The sequence below is a fragment of the Ascaphus truei genome, chromosome 7, assembly GCF_040206685.1.
Source record: "Ascaphus truei isolate aAscTru1 chromosome 7, aAscTru1.hap1, whole genome shotgun sequence".
Lineage (NCBI taxonomy): Eukaryota > Metazoa > Chordata > Amphibia > Anura > Ascaphidae > Ascaphus > Ascaphus truei.
In genome coordinates, this window is record NC_134489.1 from 89969118 (window position 1) to 89990911 (window position 21794).

Below are 21794 nucleotides of genomic sequence, written 5' to 3' on the forward strand. Positions count from 1 at the left end.
TGCACAGGGAAGGAGGGGACCCGGAAGTGATAGTCGCGCGCGGAAGTGACCGTGGGTTTTCTCTTCCCTGGACGTCTCCAGGACAACAGCCCGGAAGAGCCTGCGTCACGTGGTGGAGGCTGGAGCTGAGGAGGGAGAGGGTGACAGGTAAAGGGGAGGGAGTGTTATACATTATATTTAGGGGGGATAGGAAGGAGGAAATATTGTTATTTAATTGGGTGTCAGGGAGTTGTGAATGAAATGAGACGCAGTACCTATGTGTCATTTTATTATATAGTGCCAACCACGAATGCGCCGCGTATATTGTCAGCGCCAGATAAATGAGATATGTATGTATATCTTTATTTACATAGCGCCAAAAGTGTACTCAGCGCTTCACAAAGAATACAGTACAGGGAATTATTATAATAAAATAAGCGCAGCAAAATCAGACATTAGAAAGGAAATCCCTGCCCCAAAGAGCTTACAATCTAAGGCTGCACTTATTGTGCCGGCGATAGAGACATCGCGTTAAAACAAATGCACTGCCGCCGTCACGTACGCTTATAGTAAGTGCGGCACGATTGCTTGGTCGCGATCGCTGGATGTCATCTCAATTTGATTTTTCCAGCGACTGCAGCCTGATGTCACAGTCACCATCGCGGCACTATAAGTGTAGCCTAAGTGTTGTGATGGGAGACTTAAAGACACAGCAAGTGAGGGAATTAGTGCTGTAGATGGCAGTGCTTGGCCACAATGGGTGGTAGGAGTGACTGAGTGTGGGACAGTAGCTAAGAGTGCAGGCTGTTGGGATGCTTGATTTGTCCGACGAGTTTTCAGGTTAGTCAGTATTAAATCAGATAGGTTAACACCATTAGCAAGGGAAGAGATGACAGGAAGGTTATGGTGGCAGGGAGGCGTGGAGAGCAGGTGGACATATAGCTTGGTTCAGGATTAGGAGATATCCCCAGCAGGAAGGAGTAGATAGAGAGAGGGTGTGAATACAGGATTTATGAGGGGGATTTTTATTGAGGGTTGAAAATGTGGTTGGGAAAAAGGTGTGTAAATAATGGTGCAGTGTAAGGGCACATGCATAGGTGGAGGGGAGGAGAGATGAAGAAATGTGGATAGGAGGGGAGTTGGGAAGTAGGAGAGAACAGAAACATTTACAAAGGAGTGAGGAAACGGTATCCAGAAAAAGCAATGGTGAGATGCAGGAGGAGACACTTCTCAGTTATTGGAGGATAGGAAGAGTACAAATAATCACAGCATTTAGAAAGTCAAGTTCACACAGTTGCAAAGTTGTTGTTGTAGTGCAGAGTCCAGATTTTCTTGTAGTCTTCACCTCCAGTTTCAACTCCAAAATTAACTCCACAGACACTTTATATGTGACACTTTTTCTGTTACACAGCCATATCGTACATACGTACATCTCATTTCAAGCAGATAATGTTACTTTAGCAATTTAAGGATACATTGTAGCTGCTGAGTTACACTGATTGTAGCGGTCATCATGTTACTAACACCATGAGGATATCTACAGATAACAGGAGCACCAAATGATTGCCAGCTTAGGTAAGAATGTAGTGTTATACATTGTCACATGCTTTACATATAATAAATAAAATGGGGAGTGTAGTATTACTGCTTTAAAGGGCATGACATTGTGCTCACTTTCATGATAGGTCATTTATTGGGAGAACTGCAACTTTTTGAAGTGTTTGAGTCTCAAGTGAACAATACAGACCTATAAAAAGGTATTACAAACAGATTTTTTTCATGCATTTCTTCTATATATTTATTATATGGTGTCATCTTTCAGCCTGTTAAGTTGATATTGTTACATTTAGAAGTGTTTCTGCTGTGTAGAGATGTGTGCTATGTTATACTACAAATCCTTATTTTCTCCTCAAAGGGATTAAATCAATAATTTAATGAGCAAACGGAAGAGTAAGGACAAAAGTCTGCCACTCGGAGAATGTATTTCCCAGGTACATTTTATGTTTTTTTTCTTTCTTATTTGTTATTACTATTTACAGTTTGATCCCAGAATGAGAAATCTTAAATTATGACGCAAAGTCTAATCTCTATGCATTTAAAGGAGCATTCCCTCTTGGGAAGAAGAGAGGCTAGCAACTGCAATACCTGGAAGATCATTGGGGAGGCTTTCATACAGCAGTGGATCGACAAGGGCTGAAGATGATACACCTCATATGTGTCATATAGATATATATAGCATATAAAAATGTTACTTGTGAGCACATTCAGATGTCTTAGACAGGTCTGCAAGCCTACCTTTCATCATCACATAGCATACAGTGCTTCCACTGCAGCAAGGGATTCTGGGAAATGAAATGCAAATGAGCCAACAGTGCCACATTTTGTCTCAAGTCCATTATTACATGGAGCCCTTAAGCCATGTATGTATGTTCAGTATTAGGTGAAAATCTTTTTATTTGGACTAACAATTTATGTCATAGGACAAGCTTTCGATAGTTCTCCTCTCTTCCTCAGGTCAGCAATACTAGTTTACAAAGGAATCTATGGCTAAAACAGGTTTGGAAAGCAGAAAAAAACAGAGATTTAGATAAGGTGGGGTGACAAGGGGATGTTTCAAGAAATTGGAAGGGTGACAAGTAACAGCATGGAGGGGTTAGGGAAGTTGTGGATAAGAACATTGACAGAGTGGCAGGCAGGATAATTACAAACAATTGTGATAGTGTGTGAGAAACCCCATATCCGCATTAAGTCCTTTTTGTTTTGCTGTCGGGAAGGTATTCTCCGTAAATGACATTGCTTCATCTTCTACAAAGTAGGGAGCGATGCGTTGTAGAGGCCAGCGGTGGGATGTTCAATACGTCCTCTAGGGTTTCCATGCTTCGTAATTGTTGTCCTGCTATTGGGTTCTTGGCTAATTTTCCAGTTCTGTCGCCACAAGAACCAACAATCCCCATTTTTCATCCCGGCTTGTGAATGGCATTGGCTGGGTTTTTGGTGTCAGAGTCTTATCATTCTGAGTTCAAATGTTTTCCGTGCTTAGGTGCGTTTAAACATTCCATTGAGGATTTTGATTTTTAAATCATTTATGGAATGATCTGGTTGTGAGAAATGATGTCCCACTAGTGAGCTGTATCTTCCTTCTTCGTTGTGGAGTATATATAGAGTGTCTATGCATATTCATTCTGCCTTGAAGTTTTTGGCTGGTTGTCCCAATGGAGCATCCTTGGTCACATTTGTTGCATTGAATCATATAAACTACATTCCTGGATGTGCAGCTGTATGATCCTTTAACATTGAGTGTTCTATGGTTGTGACTGGCTGTAGGATCTTGGCATATATGTTTGCAGAGTTTGCAACGTGTGTTGTTGCACGGTTTTGTGCCATTATCAGTGTCTTTATGTTCGTTATGAAGTTTTCTGTTGACTAATTTCTTTTGTGGTTTGGTGGTTGCCGGAACGCAAGAATGGGAAGTTTGGGAAATATTTCTTTTAATATCACATCCTCTGCCACCATGGGTCGCAGATCTTTGATTATTTTTCATATTCTCGGTAAGGTTGTATGTGGCCACTAGTGGTATGCGTGTGGTAGGATGTTTCTGTCTTTATTGTAGCAGGTGTTCTCATGGGGCTTTTATTGCTGATGTAATAGTTCTGGCAATAGTCTTTGGCTTGTATCCCTTCTGTCTGACACCAAAAACAAGAGAACTTAATGCGGATATGGGGTTTCTCGCACACTATCACAATTGTTAGTAATTATCCTGCCTGCCAGCCTCTCTGCCAATGTTCTTATCCACAACTTTCCCCCGCCATGCTGTTACTTGTCACCATTTTATTACCCTTCCAATTTCTTCAAACATCCCTTTGTCACCCCACTTTATCTAAATAAAGCCATAGATTCCTTTTGTATACCAGTATTGCTGACCTGAGGAAGACAGGATAACTCCCGAAAGCTTGTCCTATGACATAAATTGTTAGTCCAAATAAAAAAGGTATAGCTTAATAATGAAGAACTCATTTATTCTGCACTATTGCAACTGGACCAACACGGATATATATATATATATATATATATATATATATATATATATATATATATATATCTATATAATGGAAATATTACTGTATGCTCATTTGCATGTCCTTAGACAGGTCTGCAACCCTGCCTTTCACCATTATCACCCAGCACACAGTGCTTCCACTGCAGCAAGGGATTCTGGGAAATGTACTTCTGGAGAAATGGGGACACCACTTCCCTCAGCGACGCTACTCAGACTAGATCAGGCACAAATACAATATTGAGACGTATATACAACGCAATGCAAGTGAAATCCCATGTAGCCACACTCTGTAACACAGTGGTATCTGGCCCCTCTATAATCTCTTCACTGAGGAACACTTTGCAAGAAGAAACCGGAACAAATCAATGCATAACTCACTGTTGGTGTGTGGGATCCTGGCGCTGTCGGCATGCTCCTACCAAGTTGCTGGCAAAGAACAAATGGAGAGAAGAAGGCGGTGCAGCTTCCTACGTCAGTGAAACAGACCGGGAATCCTCTGGATCAGCAAACTATAAATTTATTGGCACATTAAACAGCAAAAAACGTTCACTCTGACATGTTTTGTGCGAGGGATCGATCCCTCGCACGAAACATGTCAGAGCGGACATTTTTTGCTGTTTAATGTGCCAATAAATTTATAGTTTGCTGATCCAGAGGATTCCCGGTCTGTTTCACTGACGTAGGCAGCTGCACGGCCTTCTCTCCATTGATTCTGGGAAATTACATGCAAATGAGCACACCGTTGCCTTTTTCACCCACCATAACTTAAATCTGTAATATATACATTTATTACTGGGAAACATAGATATGTCATCCGCTAGAGAGAACAAGAATAGGATTGTGATTTGCTGATTAACCCAAGGGAGTTAGGGTTATGGATGAATCACAAACTCATAGCAGGGAATTTCTGACTCATGCCACACATGAATAAACTTTTAATTGGGAATTCTCTTGATTTCCTTTTCCTGTCGTACAATATATTGCATTCTGTTCATGTTTCATCTCAGGACTTTCCTGATGTGTTTTCTCGTGCAATTAGGTGCAGACGATCCTCCGGAAGAGGTTTTTCCAACAAAATCAACAAGGGAAAAGATTTGGAGTGGAATCCCAGCACAAGTAAGCATGTGAGGGACATCTTCCCTCTACAAAGATCTGGGTATCCGGAAATTAAGTGGTGTTGACTTTTTATTTGGTGAGGCAAAAATACACCTTTTTTTTTCTTTTGCTGTTTCATAAAAAACGTTGTTTTCTTCATGTGAGGCTGTGACATTGAAAATGTGTTGCAGGGAGAAAGGCAAAATATAATTTGTCAGTGCTGTCCAATCGTTGTACAAAATGATAGAATCAAAACCTAGTCATATTTAAATGACTATTCACTGGTAGATTATCTACTTGCCTGTGTATTAAGAATACAAATAGTAATAAGCATTTAAATTGATCAGTGTTAACAGTGAGCATTAGCTTATGTAAAATTCCATGTAAAAATGGATTTCAGGCAAAAGGTGATATGGTGTGCTCCTATGGTGATACACTATCTATCTATCTAACACACACACTTACAGTCACAGTCTTCGGACCTGAACCGTGTTTATTTACCCCTCGAGGACCTCCTGGTACCCCAGATACTTACCTGGTAAGGTGCCGCTGATTACTTCCTGGTTGTTTAAATGCCTGCATCACACGGGCCAAAAGGATGCCGCAACAGGTGATGCCGTGGCATCCTATTGGCTCACATAACGTAGGAGAAGTAAACTCTATTGTGTGTCCCCTGGAAGGGACAGTACTGGCAACACATTCTCACAAGTCAAGTTTTAAAATGACATAGAAAAAAATCAATGATTCTAAATGGTGCAAGGTTATTTTTAACAGAAATTTGGATACACACACACACACACACACACACACACACACACACACACACACACACACACACACACACACACACACACACACACACACACACACACACACACACACACACACACACTGTATTTATAAATAACATTGAGAGCTATTCTGAACTAATTCCAATATCTGAATGTAGCTATTTTGTTTTTTTTAGGGATGACTTGGTGTGTTTTTAAATGTGTCCTGTCTAGCCTCTTATTAAAGTGCATGTGTGCAAAAACAGGTCCGACTGCTTTGAAATTGCCATAAAAGATTTATGCTTTCTGTATCAGCCCTGGAACAGATGCACTCACTATGAAACTATACTTGTATGTCTCATTAACTTGGAGTAAAGAGCAGTCGTAGTTTGATATCTTTTGTTAGACCAACTGATGGTTAAGTTATAAGCTTCTCGAAACTCACAGGGTTCTTCATCGGGTATGGCAGAAGTTCTGTACCCTTCTTTCTCTCACTAACTTGGATGAAGTTAAAGGTATCTGATCCACATTCTGTACATAGCAAATAATTAATGCATGCCACTTGCTACAATCCAAAAGGAAATGTTGAACAAATTGCTCCATCACATGACGTGGAAATTGAGTGGTATCATGTCTTATTTGACTATTTGCATTCCTTTGACTGCAACCTATTACATTTTTGTTTTAAATGTCAGTTTATACATATACTATGAGTTCAAGCTCCGCACAATGTATTGTGCCTGGTTAGTGACACATGCCGCAAATATGCTTACAGTACTTGTTTAAACCTAGCCTTATACATGCACTCCTTATTTAGCAAAAAGCCTATGTGGTCTCTGGATTTCTCATAGTCTGTGTATATTCTCTGAAGTTTGCGGTGTAGTTCTGAGGGTTCTGTGCTTATGCCTGTTCTAGATCTGTAGGACACATACTCCTAAAACAAGGAGCCGGCACTCCAGGGGTCTTCATATAAAAAAAAGAATTTTAATCCACACAGATCAACGTTTCGGTCAAACACACTGACCTTTTCACAAAAGTGTGTTTGACCGAAACATCGATCTGTGTGGATAAAATTTTTTTTTTTTTTTGTTGTATGAAGACCCCTGGAGTGCTGGCTCCTTGTTTTAGGAGGATGTGTCCTGTACTATAGGTCTCTCCAGCGGGGGATGATCGATGTGCACCTGAGGCTGTTCCATAAGTCCAGTGAGAGCACCTAATTCTTTCTCCTAGATCTGTAACCAGGAGTGGGATATACGTAATATCATATGGATCCATATCATACCTTTACTCCTTTTTGTAGGGTTCTGGCCATGTTTTATTATTTGTGCAATCTCTTCTATGCTTCAAATACAGGATTATACATTTTCACTATTATAGGGAACATTATTGAACTTGAGGCATATGGTGTTTAGCCTGCTTCATTTTAAAATATGTATGAATAAATGTTTAGTTTGCATGGTCTTTGCTCTGTAGAGAGATTACAGGAAGCTAACGTATTGCCTGAATATGTATGTAGACACGCATATAAGTTAGATATGTATGAAACCTATTTTTATACAGTGTATACATTTTTTTTTTAATATCGAAATTGTAATGAAACCTTTCACATTTGTAGGTGTTTTGCCTCCAGCCAGGTTACAGTGTTATAGACCACATTGTACATAGTGTGTCTTTATTATAAACTGCCATTTTAGTCAGGCAGATATTACTCCTCTTCTGTTTAAAGCTGAAAACTGTCATGTGCTCTGTTCTTTTAGCAGACTGGAAGAGATAGCTCTTTGTATTGTTTCAGATCTTACAGTTGTTTTGTACTTTGCGAATCTTGGAGCTTTTTAAAGCTGAGATGCTCATTATTTCCCACTTACTGTTGTTGTCATTTCAGGCACTTAGTGGAGCTTCTCAAAAGAACAGTGATTCACGGGGAGAGTAACTCGGCACTAATTATTGGTCCCAGGGGATCTGGAAAGAGTATGGTAAGAATGAATTTTGTTTCAATACCAGCAGGTTATTCTTCACCCTCATGTATTTATTTGATCTTGTTTCTCTATTGGCTGAATAAAATATTTTATTAGATTATTATAATGTGTGAAACCCACCAGACATTTCTATAAATGTTAATATTTAAGTATTATACAATGCTGTTGCCACAATTAATAGTGCAAATATTTAGAAGCAAAGATACAGCTTCTAAATTGTGTATCCACGGCGTGCTCATTTGCCTGTCATTTCCCAGAGTCCCTTGCTGCAGTGGAAGTACTGTATGCTAAGAGATAATGGTGAAAAGCCGGGTATGCAGACCTGTCTGAGACATGTGAATGTGCTCACAAGGGATATTTCATTTGCTGTATGCTATACAGTGGAGGGTTTTTGTCACTTTTTTTACCCACCATAACTTTTTAAAGGTGTGGTTTGAATCTATCCCAGCTTCAAATTGTAAAGCCAGTATAACCAAACTCACACTGAGACCCAAAAGGTAAAAAAAAAAAAAAGCAGAGTAGCTGCACGTCTTTAACCCAGGCTGCGCTGAAAAGCTGTGTAATGCGGCAGGCATACGCTTATAGGGGTCCATTTTAAAATGAATTTGAAGCAGAAGGTGAATGTGCTCATTTGCATGTCATTTCCCAGAATCCCTTGCTGCAGTGTAAGCCCTGTATGCTAGGAGATAAGCGTGAAAAGCAGCATTACAGACCTGTCTTGAGATGTGAATGTGCTCACAAGGGATTTTTTTTGCTGTATGCGAATTAATATCAATTTCCTTCCAAAATAGTTCTAACTTGTCTTAACTGCTTCAATTCATTTCTGTTCTTCTTTTGTTTTCTTCTGTAACTTTTCCTTATCTGTTGTTCTTTCAATCTGTCTCCTAACGCTCTGTGACTGTCATTTTTCCAGCATCTGTCAATACCTTCTAACTGGAAACCCGTGCCATGTATTAACATGTTTTTCAGTTGTTAAATGATGCTTTGGAAGAGCTTGTGGAAATAAAGCAAATAGAGGAGAATGTATTGCGAGTTCAGCTTAATGGTAAGTATCGGATAACCATCCACATGGAAGCATAATGATGACAGGGACAATTGTTTTATGTTTGTCTTTGGAACAAAGCAACTTTGTAACACAGCCAAATTAAGCTGTATATTAGAGCAGATATATATTTCAAAGTTACGCATCAAATGCACAGTTTATCTCATAAGTAATAAACGTATTTTACAAGAATGCTTGGCACATACTCCTCCCCCGCTCTAGCACATATTGTATATTAATCACAAATATTTTGGAGAAAGCCGTGTACACGGTTCCCCAAAGTTCCTTCGAGATTCCATTCCAATTTCTGTATTTACATGTAATTAACACGAATACTGTAACAATGTACACATCTAATCTTTTGTATCATATAGCGTACAAGCTGTTTCCTGCTTGATATCAGTGTTGTTTTAAGAAATTAAATGAAAATGTATTTCTTTCACCATTTTAGGTCTGTTACAAATTAATGATAGGATTGCCCTCAAGGAAATTACCAGACAATTGCATTTAGAAAATGTAGTTGGAGAGAGAGTTTTTGTAAGTTAAGTTTTGTTTCTTTTTTTTTTCAATGTTTTTTTGTAGCTGTGGTGTGACAGGGCCAAGTTTGCCACTTATCATGTATGTGTTAAAGGCAGAGGGAGTTTGGAGACAGTTGTATTGTATTGTATGTCTTTATTTATATAGCGCCATTAATGTACATAGCGCTTCACAGTAGTAATACACGTGGTAATCAAATAAATAACAGATAATATAAATAATAGATCATGGGAATAAGTGCTTCAGACATAAAAGTAACATTAAAGGAAGAGGATTACCTGCTCTGAGGAGCTTACAGTCTAATTGGTAGGTAGGGAGAACGTACAGAGACAGTAGGAGGGAGTTCTGGTAAGTACGTCTGCAGGGGGCCAAGCTTTATGTATCATGTGTCCAGGATTATCCAGTTAAGAGAGTTTACTAAAAAGCAAGTGTATGGTTAAAGCAAGTGGTACAGCGTTTGTGATTATTTTCAGTCCTGTGATCCTAAACCAGTAGTTTCCAGACTATTATTGGTTAAGGAACCCTAAGTGAAATTCTGAGGAACCCCCAACCATCTCTAATAGCAACGCTGTGATCAGATGCTATGTAAATTCTTCTGTATTTGATACAATTTTTTTTAAATGACCAAAAAATTGCAGGGAACCCTTTAGGGATCTCAAGAGTTCCAATGAACACTGGTTGAAAAACACTGTCCTAAACACTTAACAAGAAACTTAGATTCAGAGGAACCATAGTATCCAGTAAAAGAGTGATTTACCTAGGGAACGTTTTTGAGTTTCACTTTTGCAGGATTTCTGTAGCAATTGTCCTTAAGGAACTGCTGCCTCTTCTATGTATATCATCCTAGTCCCGGAATAGTCCATGCGTCTGAGTTTGTTCACAGTAGTTGAGGGGTGGTTGTTGGAAGGAAGTTATTGAAATACAACATACGTAACATAAATTTGTGAATGTTTTATGCATTGTTTCTACCTATTAATGTAGATGTATCCATGGATGTGTTTTTGTATTTTGTAAGGTTTTGGAGAGTTATTAATTCTGATTCTGGAAAGTTAGCCTTTCTTTTGGAAATCTGGATACTTGTATTCATCCAAGTACCCTGTGGGTGGAGCTTCTGGGTATAAAATGTCAATGTGGAGCTGGGCAAAGGGAGGAGCAGTCGGTCAGACTGAGCGGGGCACTGCAGAAAACCCTCTGGACTTTGATTTGGGGTGAAGTAATGCTCTCTGTGTAGGCTAGCTCCGGTGTAATGCCCTTACTTAATTAGGATGGTTTGTTAATTTCATTTATTTGGTGTTTTTTGTTTTTGTCCTCACTATAATAAAAATGCTGAGTGGGTGCTAAGAAAACCCAACTTCTGTGAAGTGTGTATTCCCAACTCCAGGTCACATAGGAATATAAGGTTTCAATGATCAGGCAAATACAAATACCACTTGTGTGCACATGTCTGCCTTTCTCCATTATCTCTTGGCATCCAATACTTTCATTGCAGCCAGGGATTCTGGGTAATGACATGCAAATGAGCCTCCAGTTTGTCACTTTTTGCTTTTTGTTCGTTTTAATAAGCTTATACCTTTTCTTATTGTACAGCGTGTATAACATGAAGCTTTCTTATAGGATATCTTAGATTACATGTACCCAACGATAAAATATGTGATGGTCATTAATATTCCTTCATTAGGGGATATATATATATATATATGATATATATGATTTATATATTTTTTTTTTTTTTTTAATTATTACTTGTTGGAAAAACCAAAGCAGTTTTTTCCTATAATATAATTGTTAGATTAGTGTATTTTAAAAGGCGAAAATGTTGTTATTCATAAACAAAGATTTTATTTCTTGTACTTGCCTGTGATGAAATTCATGTGCCTGCCTATACACCCTACCTTTCCTTCACAGGGAAGCTTTGCAGAAAACCTTGCTTTTCTACTTGAAGCCCTAAAAAAAGGTAAACCTTTTACGCAGATAAAAAAATGTTTCATTAGCGTTTTTGAAGCACCAACCCAAACTACTGTTGTAGTGTTTAATACTGATTGCTCTAGGCTACTTCAAATGTACTTCCGGTCTGGTTTTAAAACGGCAGAATTTGAATGTGTTCTTTACAGTGATCGCCAATCACTCCCAAGTCCTGACACGTTTCCCCTCTGCCTCAGAGGTTTTACTGATAGCCATGAAGTATGATATGTAAATCCCAAACGTAACAAGCATGATCCTTTATTCCCATGAGCCTTGGGCACCACACTAGATTGTTGGCTCTATGAAGGAGAGATTACCGTTCTATATGCAGTTCACTGTAGTAGAGCTATGAAAAAAATATGACATTATGCTAGTATTTGCTATGTAAAATATACCAGTCTACTGTGCCCGACCTTTTCCTTTTTTTTAATTTAAATTGAACAGGTAATATTCTCTTCCTAGGTGATCGCACAAGTAGCTGTCCAGTGCTGTTCATATTAGATGAATTTGATCTGTTTGCCCATCATAAGAATCAGACGCTGCTTTACAATCTTTTTGACATTTCTCAGTCGGCACAGACTCCTGTTGCTGTCATTGGCCTTACATGCCGACTGGTAAGAGAGCTGTCTGCCTTTATCTATATCTGTTTTTAAATAAAAGTGTCCTGTTTTATAGACTGCTGGTTTTACTTCATAGCTTTATTATATTTCCCTGTTGGTTAATGTCTGGTGCAAAATTATTTTAAAGCAGCAGTCCAAGCTGCCGGTTTAAAAAAAAAAAAAATGTTCCCCCCTTTTAATTGTATCAATCCAATGCAAACAATGATAAATAATTAGCTAAGTTGCCGATCAATTCTTTCTCCTGTGATCGATCGGTGAAGATTCGGCTCTGGGTTCACTAAATGGCTGTAACTGAAGAAGAAGAGGACCAAAGATGCAAAGTTCTGTGGGGAAGTTCATGTGACCAGGCAGTCACTAGATACAATTAGTGCACTGCTAGAGAGAGGACAGGGATCAAAAGGGGTGTGCCAGAGCCTGTTTCAGAAGATGAAGGGGATGTGACTTTGTAAATGGTTACTATAGAAACAAAAAAATCTTGTTACATTATAATACATTAAAAATGTAATTCAGAGATGTTTTTAAAAAAAATGCTACAAGTATTTTTTCATAGTACAGAACTGATTTATTTAAAAAAAAAAAACACATGTAGGATATTGCTTGAACTGCAGCCTTAAGCACTGCATAGCATTTACATGGTTGGTGCTATGTAAGTAAACCTACACACAGATATAGACATGAAATGGCCATGTCACTGTCAATAAGAATGTCAAGGTCCATAGGAATATTGTGCATTATTGACCATTAGAATATGTTAATAGTTTAAGTTGAACCAGTGCTTTGTTTGTCATAAATAATAATAATAATTTGTTCTTGTATAGTGCTGCTAGTATTGCGTTGTGTTTTACAAAGTCCCTCCCCCGTAGAGCTTACAATCTATGTTTTTTTTGGTGCCTGGGGCACAGGGAGATAAAGTAGAATTCTGCCCAGTGTCTGAAACCCGTTATGACTTGTTTCTAACTTTCTAGAATACAGATATAGTTTTGTTCAAGCTATTTACTGCTGTTTTCATAACACTCCTTATCTCATACTTTTTCATTTGTTGAAGAATATGGCTTTTCATGCATCAAAGGGCTGTGTGTGAACACAACCTTCATAGATTAGAACAGGGATGCGCAAGCGCTCCCCCTCCCCCCCCCCCCCCCCCTCTACCCTACACTAGGTTTTCAGGATATCCCAGCCACAGCATAGGTAGCTTAACCTGAGCATCTGATTGAGCCACCTGTGCTGAAGCAAGAACTTATTGAGCCAACTGCTGAAGCAGGGATATCCTGAAAACTTGACCTGTTGAGGAGGGGGGTCTTGAGGACTGGAGTTAAGCACCCCTGGCTTAGAAGTTAATGCGGGCAGAAGGGGGTGAGAAATCCTGGGGAGGAGTTACATATTGTTAAATAGTAGATGCACTTAAAACAAAGATCTATGTCCATTCAGTTCAACCTATGCCAAAAGACTATATTTAATGTAGTCGCTTCTAATACGTCTTCTGATCTAATCTGTTACTTTATGTATGATAAAGGTCTAGATCAGAACATACACTTTAGAATGCTATTTATTATTATTATGGGGCATTTAATTTATTGTGCGATTTTATACCTAATGGTCTACAACTCACTATTTTGGACAAAATGGAGTTTTTTTTTTAAATGGTTTCAATAATGTAGAATGTTATCAAAATAATTAAGGTAAAAAGATAATGCTCATCATATGTTCCTAAAGTAGGGGTATACATTCATTTTTTTTTGTTGAGTGCTCATCAAGTATGAATTACAAACCTCTCGTTTCTTTATTTTTGAAGGATGTGATGGAGCTCCTAGAAAAGAGAGTAAAGTCGCGTTTCTCTCACCGGCAAATACACCTGCTAAACTCGTTCAATTTTTCCCAATACCTCAACATTTTTGAAGAGCAGCTTTCTTTGCCCCCTGAATTTCCAGACGTGCAGTTTGCTGAAACATGGAATACGAACATCCAGGTAACCCAAGCCTGTCCCTCCCAGCTCGCGGGGTACCTTCACCATGTAACGGACACTACTTTATGGACTGGTGCAGGGGTGGCCAATGCCAGTCCTCAAGGGCCACCAACATGTGGCTCAATCAGTGACTCGGTCATAGATTGAGGCACTGATTAGCACCTGTGCTGAAGCAGGTATATACCTATCAGTGGATCAGTCTATGACTAAGCCACTGATTGAGCTGCCTGTGCTGAAGCAGGGATAGCTCTAATACCTGACCTGTTGGTGGCCCTTGAGGTACTGGAGTTGGCCACCCCTGGACTAGTCTGTACTACATAATGAAGACATAAATCCAGTATTTTGCAAAGGAGCGGCCCGTTATAAGGTATCAATGACCTGCAAAGACACTCATGGAAAACAAGGCAGCAACAGTGTCCTTAATCCACACATTTTTAAAAGACTCTGAGAACAATTTCGATAGAAGAATATAGGAAAATATCACAGCCACACATGCTGTTGACCTGTTAGTCGAAAATGTCCTGTTTCTCTTTTTATTGGTTCCACATTTAGAAAACCCTACTTGTGCTGTTTAATGTTGTTGCCAGTATACATGAGATATATAGGCCTTAGGAAAAAATGGCATTATCATGTATAGGGATTTATTTTTTTCTACAAATGTCATTTAGCTCCAAAGATGCACTATTTGTTTAATAATTCTGTACACTATATTGAAACGGGATTCTCATTGTGATTTTTTTTTTTTGTGGGTGTGATTTAAAAAAAATTTTTTATTAGTGTCTAAAAGGAAACAAGACTGTGGAAGATGTCCTTCGAAAACAGTTCAACCTTACCAAAGATGTGCGATCCTTACATATGCTCTTGGTTGGTAGCTATGTTTTTTTTTTTTCTTAATATGCTGTAAAAGAAAAACATTACTCTGCTTGTCCACCAGTTCCATCTCCTTTGCATATTGTTTATTGACAAAACTGGCAAGTAGCTTCCTCCTCCTATAACAGTTTATACCTGCCCAGCACCACTGCTCTCCCCTCCTGCACTGCACACACACACACACACACACACACACACCTCCTGCACACCACACACACACACACACACACACACACACACACACACACACACACACACACACACACACACACACACACACACACACACACACACACACACACACACACACACACACACACACACACACGATGTCAACAGATTTTCATTCAGATATTTTCGTTTCTGTTATTATTGTATTATCTATTATTATTATTAGCGTTTATAAGTGCCAACATATTGTGCAGTGGGGATACAGAATAATGTAAATTGTATAAACAGAATAGCATGCCAAAATAAGGACAGACAAGCGCAAACAGATACAAAACGTAATTATAATGTGTCAATTTGAAAGGAAATAATAACAATACAAGGCCACATGAACCTTAAAATTGATTTTAAAATGGTGTTGGAGGACCTGCTACTTTTAGCCATTAATCCACAATCCATTCGTGGTTGTTGAACTTGATGAAATTGCTCTTTCCTAAAATAGATCCCAGTTGGAATTGCATGTTTTACATTAATTATAAATGCACACTTTGACTTCTCAAGAGTCTCTTGTTTCAAACATATTTGAGTGTATTATGCTTGGTGTTTACCTTTCAAACTAATGTGTTTAACAAATCTACGTCCCATTCTCATAACAGCTGCTTGCCATAAGTGGCATAAACGTACCTCATCCTCATCTCAGTTCAACAGACTTTCTGGAAGCCAGCCGTCTTCGAAGCATGGATTCCAAAGCAAACTTAATGCATGGTGAGTTCACCTGCCCTGCCAAATATACTGATCAGACAGATAAATAGCTCTAAAAGCATATCAGAGTACACTGTCCTATTGTATGTTCAACAAATCCAGAATGAGTTTGAAAGAAACAATCCGAGAGCAGCAGTAAGCGTGAAGGGAGAAACTCTTTGGCTCCTAATCATGATGTTGAAAGATAAGTCGCTGATATCAGATTGAGTGTTAAAATCGTTTTTTTTTTTATCTATCCTGAAAGACTTTTAGGACAAATATTATGTTTTAGAAGAGGGATTTTGGTTGGTTATAAAGTCTTAGGAAAGGAATTGTGATGGTAGTGTATATGTGGATTATATTTGAAACTCATATCTCTCTCTCTCTCTTCAGGTCTGTCTGTTCTAGAAATGTGCTTAGTAATAGCCATGAAACACTTGCAAGACATTTATGATGGAGAGCCGTTTAATTTCCAGATGGTCCATAATGGTATGATATATTTTTCCAACCAATATATCGGCCTTACATTTTCAAAATGATTATTAGTACAACAATATAGCAGCAGCCATCATTTCAGTCATAATGAAATTAACCATTTTCTGTGTATTGCGATATTAATACGATTATCGGTTTAGCTTTTCTCTCATTTTGGGTCAGTTGGTGTTTTTTATTATCTGTTCCTCCTTTGGCATGCAACATGGTAGCAAAGAAGATCATCAAAGGACATTACCACCATGTTGTAAAAGTATTAACGCACTTAGTTAGCCCATAATATATATATATATTTTTTTTATCTGCAAAACTGTGTCCTGGTTCCTTTTACAAATGTATTCCCCACTTAACAGCCCCTGCAGAGGATAGATTTGTAGGCAGTAACATTTCCCACTTGGCTGCCACTCCTTCACTGTTGTAATTCTTGTCTCCAAACTACGGTGTTGCACTATGCCAGGAGTGGCCAACGCCAGTCTTCAGGGGTTACCAACAGGTCAGGTTTTCAAGACATCCCTACTTCAGCACCGGTGCCACCGGTGCTGAAGTAGGGATGTCTTGAAAACCTGACCTGTTGGTGGCCCCTGAGGACTGGTGTTGGCCACCTCTGCACTATGCCATAAATCCACATTGTTGCAGATTGTGAGTTCATGTTTTTTTTTTCTTTTTGTGGTGTGCTTGTTCCTGTATAATTTGTCTATTTTGATATCCTACAGGGGTAACTGTGGTACGCAGTCTCCTACAGACTCGCATCCAGAAATATGCAGTAGTGCGTGCATCATTTAAAACATTTTTTTTAAATTTTACATAATTTTATTCTCTAAGTATCATTTTTCACGTGCCAGTATAGAAAATGTGTTATCCAGAAAGCACTACAATGGCCTTCACAGTAGGAAGACCATTATATGAAAGGAGCTTTGCTGCCCATATGTGTAATGTTTACTCTACATGAAAATAACCTCATATAAAGGTTGAAGAAAGTGCACTTGCACACTCAAAATGTATAAAAAATACATTGCCAAAAGTAATACAAAAAGCAAAATACAGATCAGCAGTGACACAGACCTTCCCTGAACTGCATAACGTTTTGCGGGGCAACCCTCTGCGTCCAATATAGTCTGATTTAATATGAATCTAGCTTTGTAATGTTCACTATACAAAGCCGGCAGACATGGCGCTCAGCCTCTCCAAAGTTGTCAGTGAATACGGTGTATGATTGTTGTTGAGATATAAAGTATCATAGCTTTAAACGGATCTGTATCCAGCACGAGCTTTGTGGTTTAAAAACGAATGCAACTACAGATCACTTTTATAAAGGCAAGCATACTGTAAATGTTTTTATTTTCTCTGTAGAATGTAATAAAGTGACTAAGTTAATAATAAGAGGGTGCTTAGATTCAGCAGAGGCATCGCTTTAAATAAAAAATAATAATTTCTTGTGTGTTTTGCATTGTTGCAGAATTTCAGAAGTTCATACAGAGGAAAGCTCATTCGGTCTATAATTTTGAGAAGCCTGTGGTAATGAAGGTGAGACACTTTTTCAATACCTTATTTGCATATGAGCACCAAATGAAAATATCCAAATGTTTTTCCTGTGTCATGTTAGAAGTATGCATCAGATTTTCTAACCGTCTAACCGTAATCAATAAATTCTGCTTGGTTCATGGGATACTCAAAAATAATATTGCAGAAATACTATACACTATGAGCATCACTGTACAGATGGAGCAGAGGCAAATAACCAGTAGTAACGTGATTTGTTACTATGCCTGCCATGTTGAAGGCAATTCTCGAAACAGGAAGTTTTCATATATGTGAATTTGTAATGTTCTACCTTGCTTAATTTTTAGAAGTGCACTGCCCTCTGCTGCATATTGTGTGTACTGCAGTGTGCATCCATGGGAAGCCAATACAAAATAGCACAGGGGTGCACAACTCCAGTCCTCCAAGGCTACCTGCAGGGAAGGTTTTGATGATAACTCTACTTCAGCACAGGTGGCTCAGTCATTGCTGAAGCACGGATATCCTGAAAACCTGAGCGGTTGATGGCACTTGAGGACTGGAGTTGCCCAACCCTGCAATAGCAACTGTGGTGTATATAGTTTATCTTGTGAATTGTCGGCAATATAGCGTCCTTGGGCATATGCCCTTGGACACAAAATGCAACATGGCATGGTTTTCAGTATTTGAAGTGGCAGTATATTTTTGTTTTTACTCTGTGCTTAGGCATTTGAACATTTGCACCAGTTGGAGTTGATCAAACCAATGGAAGGTCTATCTGTACGCACGCAGAAAGAATACCGGCTAATGAAGCTGCTTTTGGATCACGACCAAATTTCAGAGGCACTTCAGAAGTACCCCAATTGTCCAACTGATGTAAGACAATGGGCTATATCGTCATTGAACTGAGACGTTTTTTAAGGAGTTAATTTTTTTGTAATTAAAAGATTTCTTGAAACGACTTTGTATACTCTAATAAAAGGATGTATTTTCTATTTAAATGTGTTGTGATCTTTTTGTTAAGATGTTGGGTGTGACCGTCCCTTTCATGATTAACCTAACAAATATTAATTCCGTATTGTAAACAAATCCTGTGTTGATATGGTTTCTGTTCCAACCAAATAGAAGTGCTCGCACTGATATTTCCAGTGCATATCCATTTAACCCATATGATAAACAATTTCTCAAAAGTTGTATAGGCCTATTTAAAACTAACGTGGAAAAATTAATAAAGAAGTAGATTCACAAATGCATATCCAAAGTCGGCAAGTGCTAGTAGTAGAGATTGGGCAGAGTACAGTAGTTTATTATATTTACACCTATAGATTGTATTATTCTCTGTCCTTACAATTGAAATTAAGATGCAAAATCTAACCATTTGTTTAATTTTAAGTACATAAAGGCCTCACAATACTTTAGTCAGTTTGAGAACAACTACAATTAAATACAATTATTTTGTTACACGAGAGACGGGAAAAGCCAAAGTTATACATGGTTGCATTAAATGAACACAGGATTCACGTTCAATTTACAGACACTTCATGGACATTCAGATATGATTATCGGCGTAAGTAACAGTTACAGAAAGGATTAAATTGTGTTAAAGGTAGCATGGGTCTGGAATGTGGTGTTAGAATAGGCCCTACCTGAAGGAGCTTACAATCTCTAGGTTATTTAGCTCAACACATTGGGTACATGGAATGAATGGGTCGGTGAGTTTCAGAAGTAAGAGTAGCTGTAGCATTACCAAACGGCGCTGCCCTTCGCTTACGCCTTTGGGGCGACTCGAGTGTTAGAAAGGCAGGAGCAGATGAGTATGTATGTATGTATGTATGTCTTCATTGATATAGCGCGATTAAGGCACATAGCGCTTCACAGCAGTAATACACGTGGCAATCATATAAATAACAAATAACAGATCATGGAAATAAGTGCTTCAGACATATAAGTAACATGTTGGAAAAGGAGTCCCTGCTCCGAAGCGCTTACAATCTAATTTTTAGGAGGAACATAGATACAGTAGGAGTACAGTAATAGCACAGACTGGAAAAAAACCTTTAAATGCATGATTGTGAATGCAAGAAGCCTCAGATAAAATGGGGGAGCTTGAATTAATAGCTACAAGGGAGCAGTATTATATCATAGGCAGCATTACTGAAACATGGTGGGATGAACCTTAGCACTGGGCAGTTAATTTACTCCCTTTTTCGGAAGGATCGAGCAAGGAGGTGGAGTATGTTTATATGTTAAACCGGATCTAAAACCTATTATAAGGGAAGATGTTTGAAGGGAATGATGAAAATGTAGAGACCTTGTGGTTAGAAATTAGCAGTGGAGGTAAATGTACAAGGACGTTTATAGGGATATGCTATAAAACACCAAATATCTGTTAAATTGAAGACGCCAAAATACTTTTGCAAATGAAAAAGGCATAAAAACTAGGTTATGTTTGCATAATTGGCGATTTTAATTATCCAGACAGACTGGGGCAATGAAATTAGCATTACAACTAGAGGAAACAGATTTTTGGAGATGCTAAAAGACAAATTGAGGAACCAACCACGAGAGGGGCAATACTAGATTTGGTAATGTCAAACAATGTAGAAGTAATATCAAATATTCAAATCCGGGAACATTTGGGAAACAGTGATCATAACATGGTCTCATTTGAAATAAATTTTATATATATATATATATATATATATATATATATATTTTAAAAAAAACATGGGATCAACAAAGACTTTACATTTTATAAAGGCAGATTTTAATACACTGAAGAATAATCTATAAGGAATACATTGGGATGTTTTTGCAAGGAGGAAAAATGTGGAAGATAAATGGGCAGTCTTTAAAACATTGTTAGAAAAGCACACTTGCCAGTGTATACCCTTGGGAAGTATATATATATATAAAACAAACAAGTGTAAACCAATTTGGCTAAACAAACAGGTAGGGGAGGGAATGGTAAGGAGGAAGAGGCAGGCGTTTGGATGCTTAGAGTCAGAAGGGTTGGAGGCATCATATCAGAATTATAAGGAATGTAACAAAAGTTGCAAAAGGGCAATCAAATTAGCAAAAATTGAAATGAAAAAAGAATTGCAACAGAAAGTAAAATCAACCCTAAAAATGTATTTAAGTACCTTAACTAAAAAGATTAAAAATGTGAATACAGCACCATTTCAGTGTGAGATGGGCGGGCAAATTATTGGACATAAGGAAAAAGCAGAAATATTAAACAAATTATTTGCCTCTGTATTTACCAGGGAAGAATTAATTGCAAAAATAGCGTCACAGGAGGAAGCCACAACCTGACTATATTAACGAACAATTCGTTATGCGAGGTAGAAGTGCATGGGCGGCATGATCAAATGTAAGTAAATAAGGCACCTGGCCCCGATGGAAAACATCCAAGAGTTCTTAAGGAGCTATGTTCAGTAATAGTCAAACCATTACATTTAATATTCAAGGACTCCATTTCTGCAGGCTCAGTATCGCATGATTAGTGTTAAGCAGATTTGGTGCCTATATTTAAATAGGGAGCTAGATCACAACCTGGGAATTACAGACCTGTAAGCCTAACATCAATAGTGGGGAAGCTACTTGAAGATTTAGTATGGGATAATATTCAAGAATACCCAATGGATAACAACAGTATTAGTAATAGTCAGCATGGATTTATGAAGGCTAGGTCGTGCCGAACTAACTCTATTTGTTTCTTTGAGGTAAGTAGGAATTTAGACCACGGTAATGCAATTGATGTGGACTACTTAGATTTTGCAAAGGCTTTTGATAAGGTTCCACACAAGAGGTTAATGTACAAAATAAAGCAAATTGTACGCAGTAAATATAATTGCACCTGGATTTAAAACTGGTTGAGGAATAGACAAGAGCGCAGTCATAAATGGAACCTTTTCATGTTGGGCAAAAGTTGTAAGTGGAATACCTCAAAGATCAGTACTGGGACCCCTGCTTTTTAACTTATTTATTAATGATCTTGAGGTTGGTAAAGAGAGAAAAGTCTC

At 38.3% G+C, this 21794-nt stretch overlaps 1 protein-coding gene across 8 annotated transcripts; it reads left to right on the plus strand.

Moving 5' to 3' along the window:
- The first annotated feature begins 26 nt into the window (after positions 1 to 26).
- ORC4 (origin recognition complex subunit 4) lies at positions 27 to 18770 on the plus strand. Of its 8 annotated transcripts, none has more exons than XM_075609428.1 (15): positions 55 to 147; positions 1665 to 1736; positions 1895 to 1970; positions 5076 to 5152; positions 7784 to 7874; positions 8847 to 8922; positions 9371 to 9456; positions 11362 to 11410; positions 11881 to 12032; positions 13831 to 14004; positions 14779 to 14865; positions 15696 to 15804; positions 16174 to 16269; positions 17729 to 17796; positions 18496 to 18770. In XM_075609428.1, the coding sequence occupies exons 3-15, from the start codon at positions 1914 to 1916 to the stop codon at positions 18676 to 18678; spliced, it is 1305 nt and encodes a 434-aa protein (XP_075465543.1). In that variant the 5' UTR covers positions 55 to 147; positions 1665 to 1736; positions 1895 to 1913; the 3' UTR covers positions 18679 to 18770. The 8 variants fall into 8 exon arrangements, with proteins under 8 accessions (XP_075465542.1, XP_075465543.1, XP_075465541.1 ...); XM_075609426.1 differs by lacking the exon at positions 55 to 147 and adding an exon at positions 1441 to 1554; XM_075609427.1 differs by lacking the exon at positions 1665 to 1736 and having other exon boundaries at positions 27 to 147.
- Positions 18771 to 21794: the final 3024 nt, after the last annotated feature.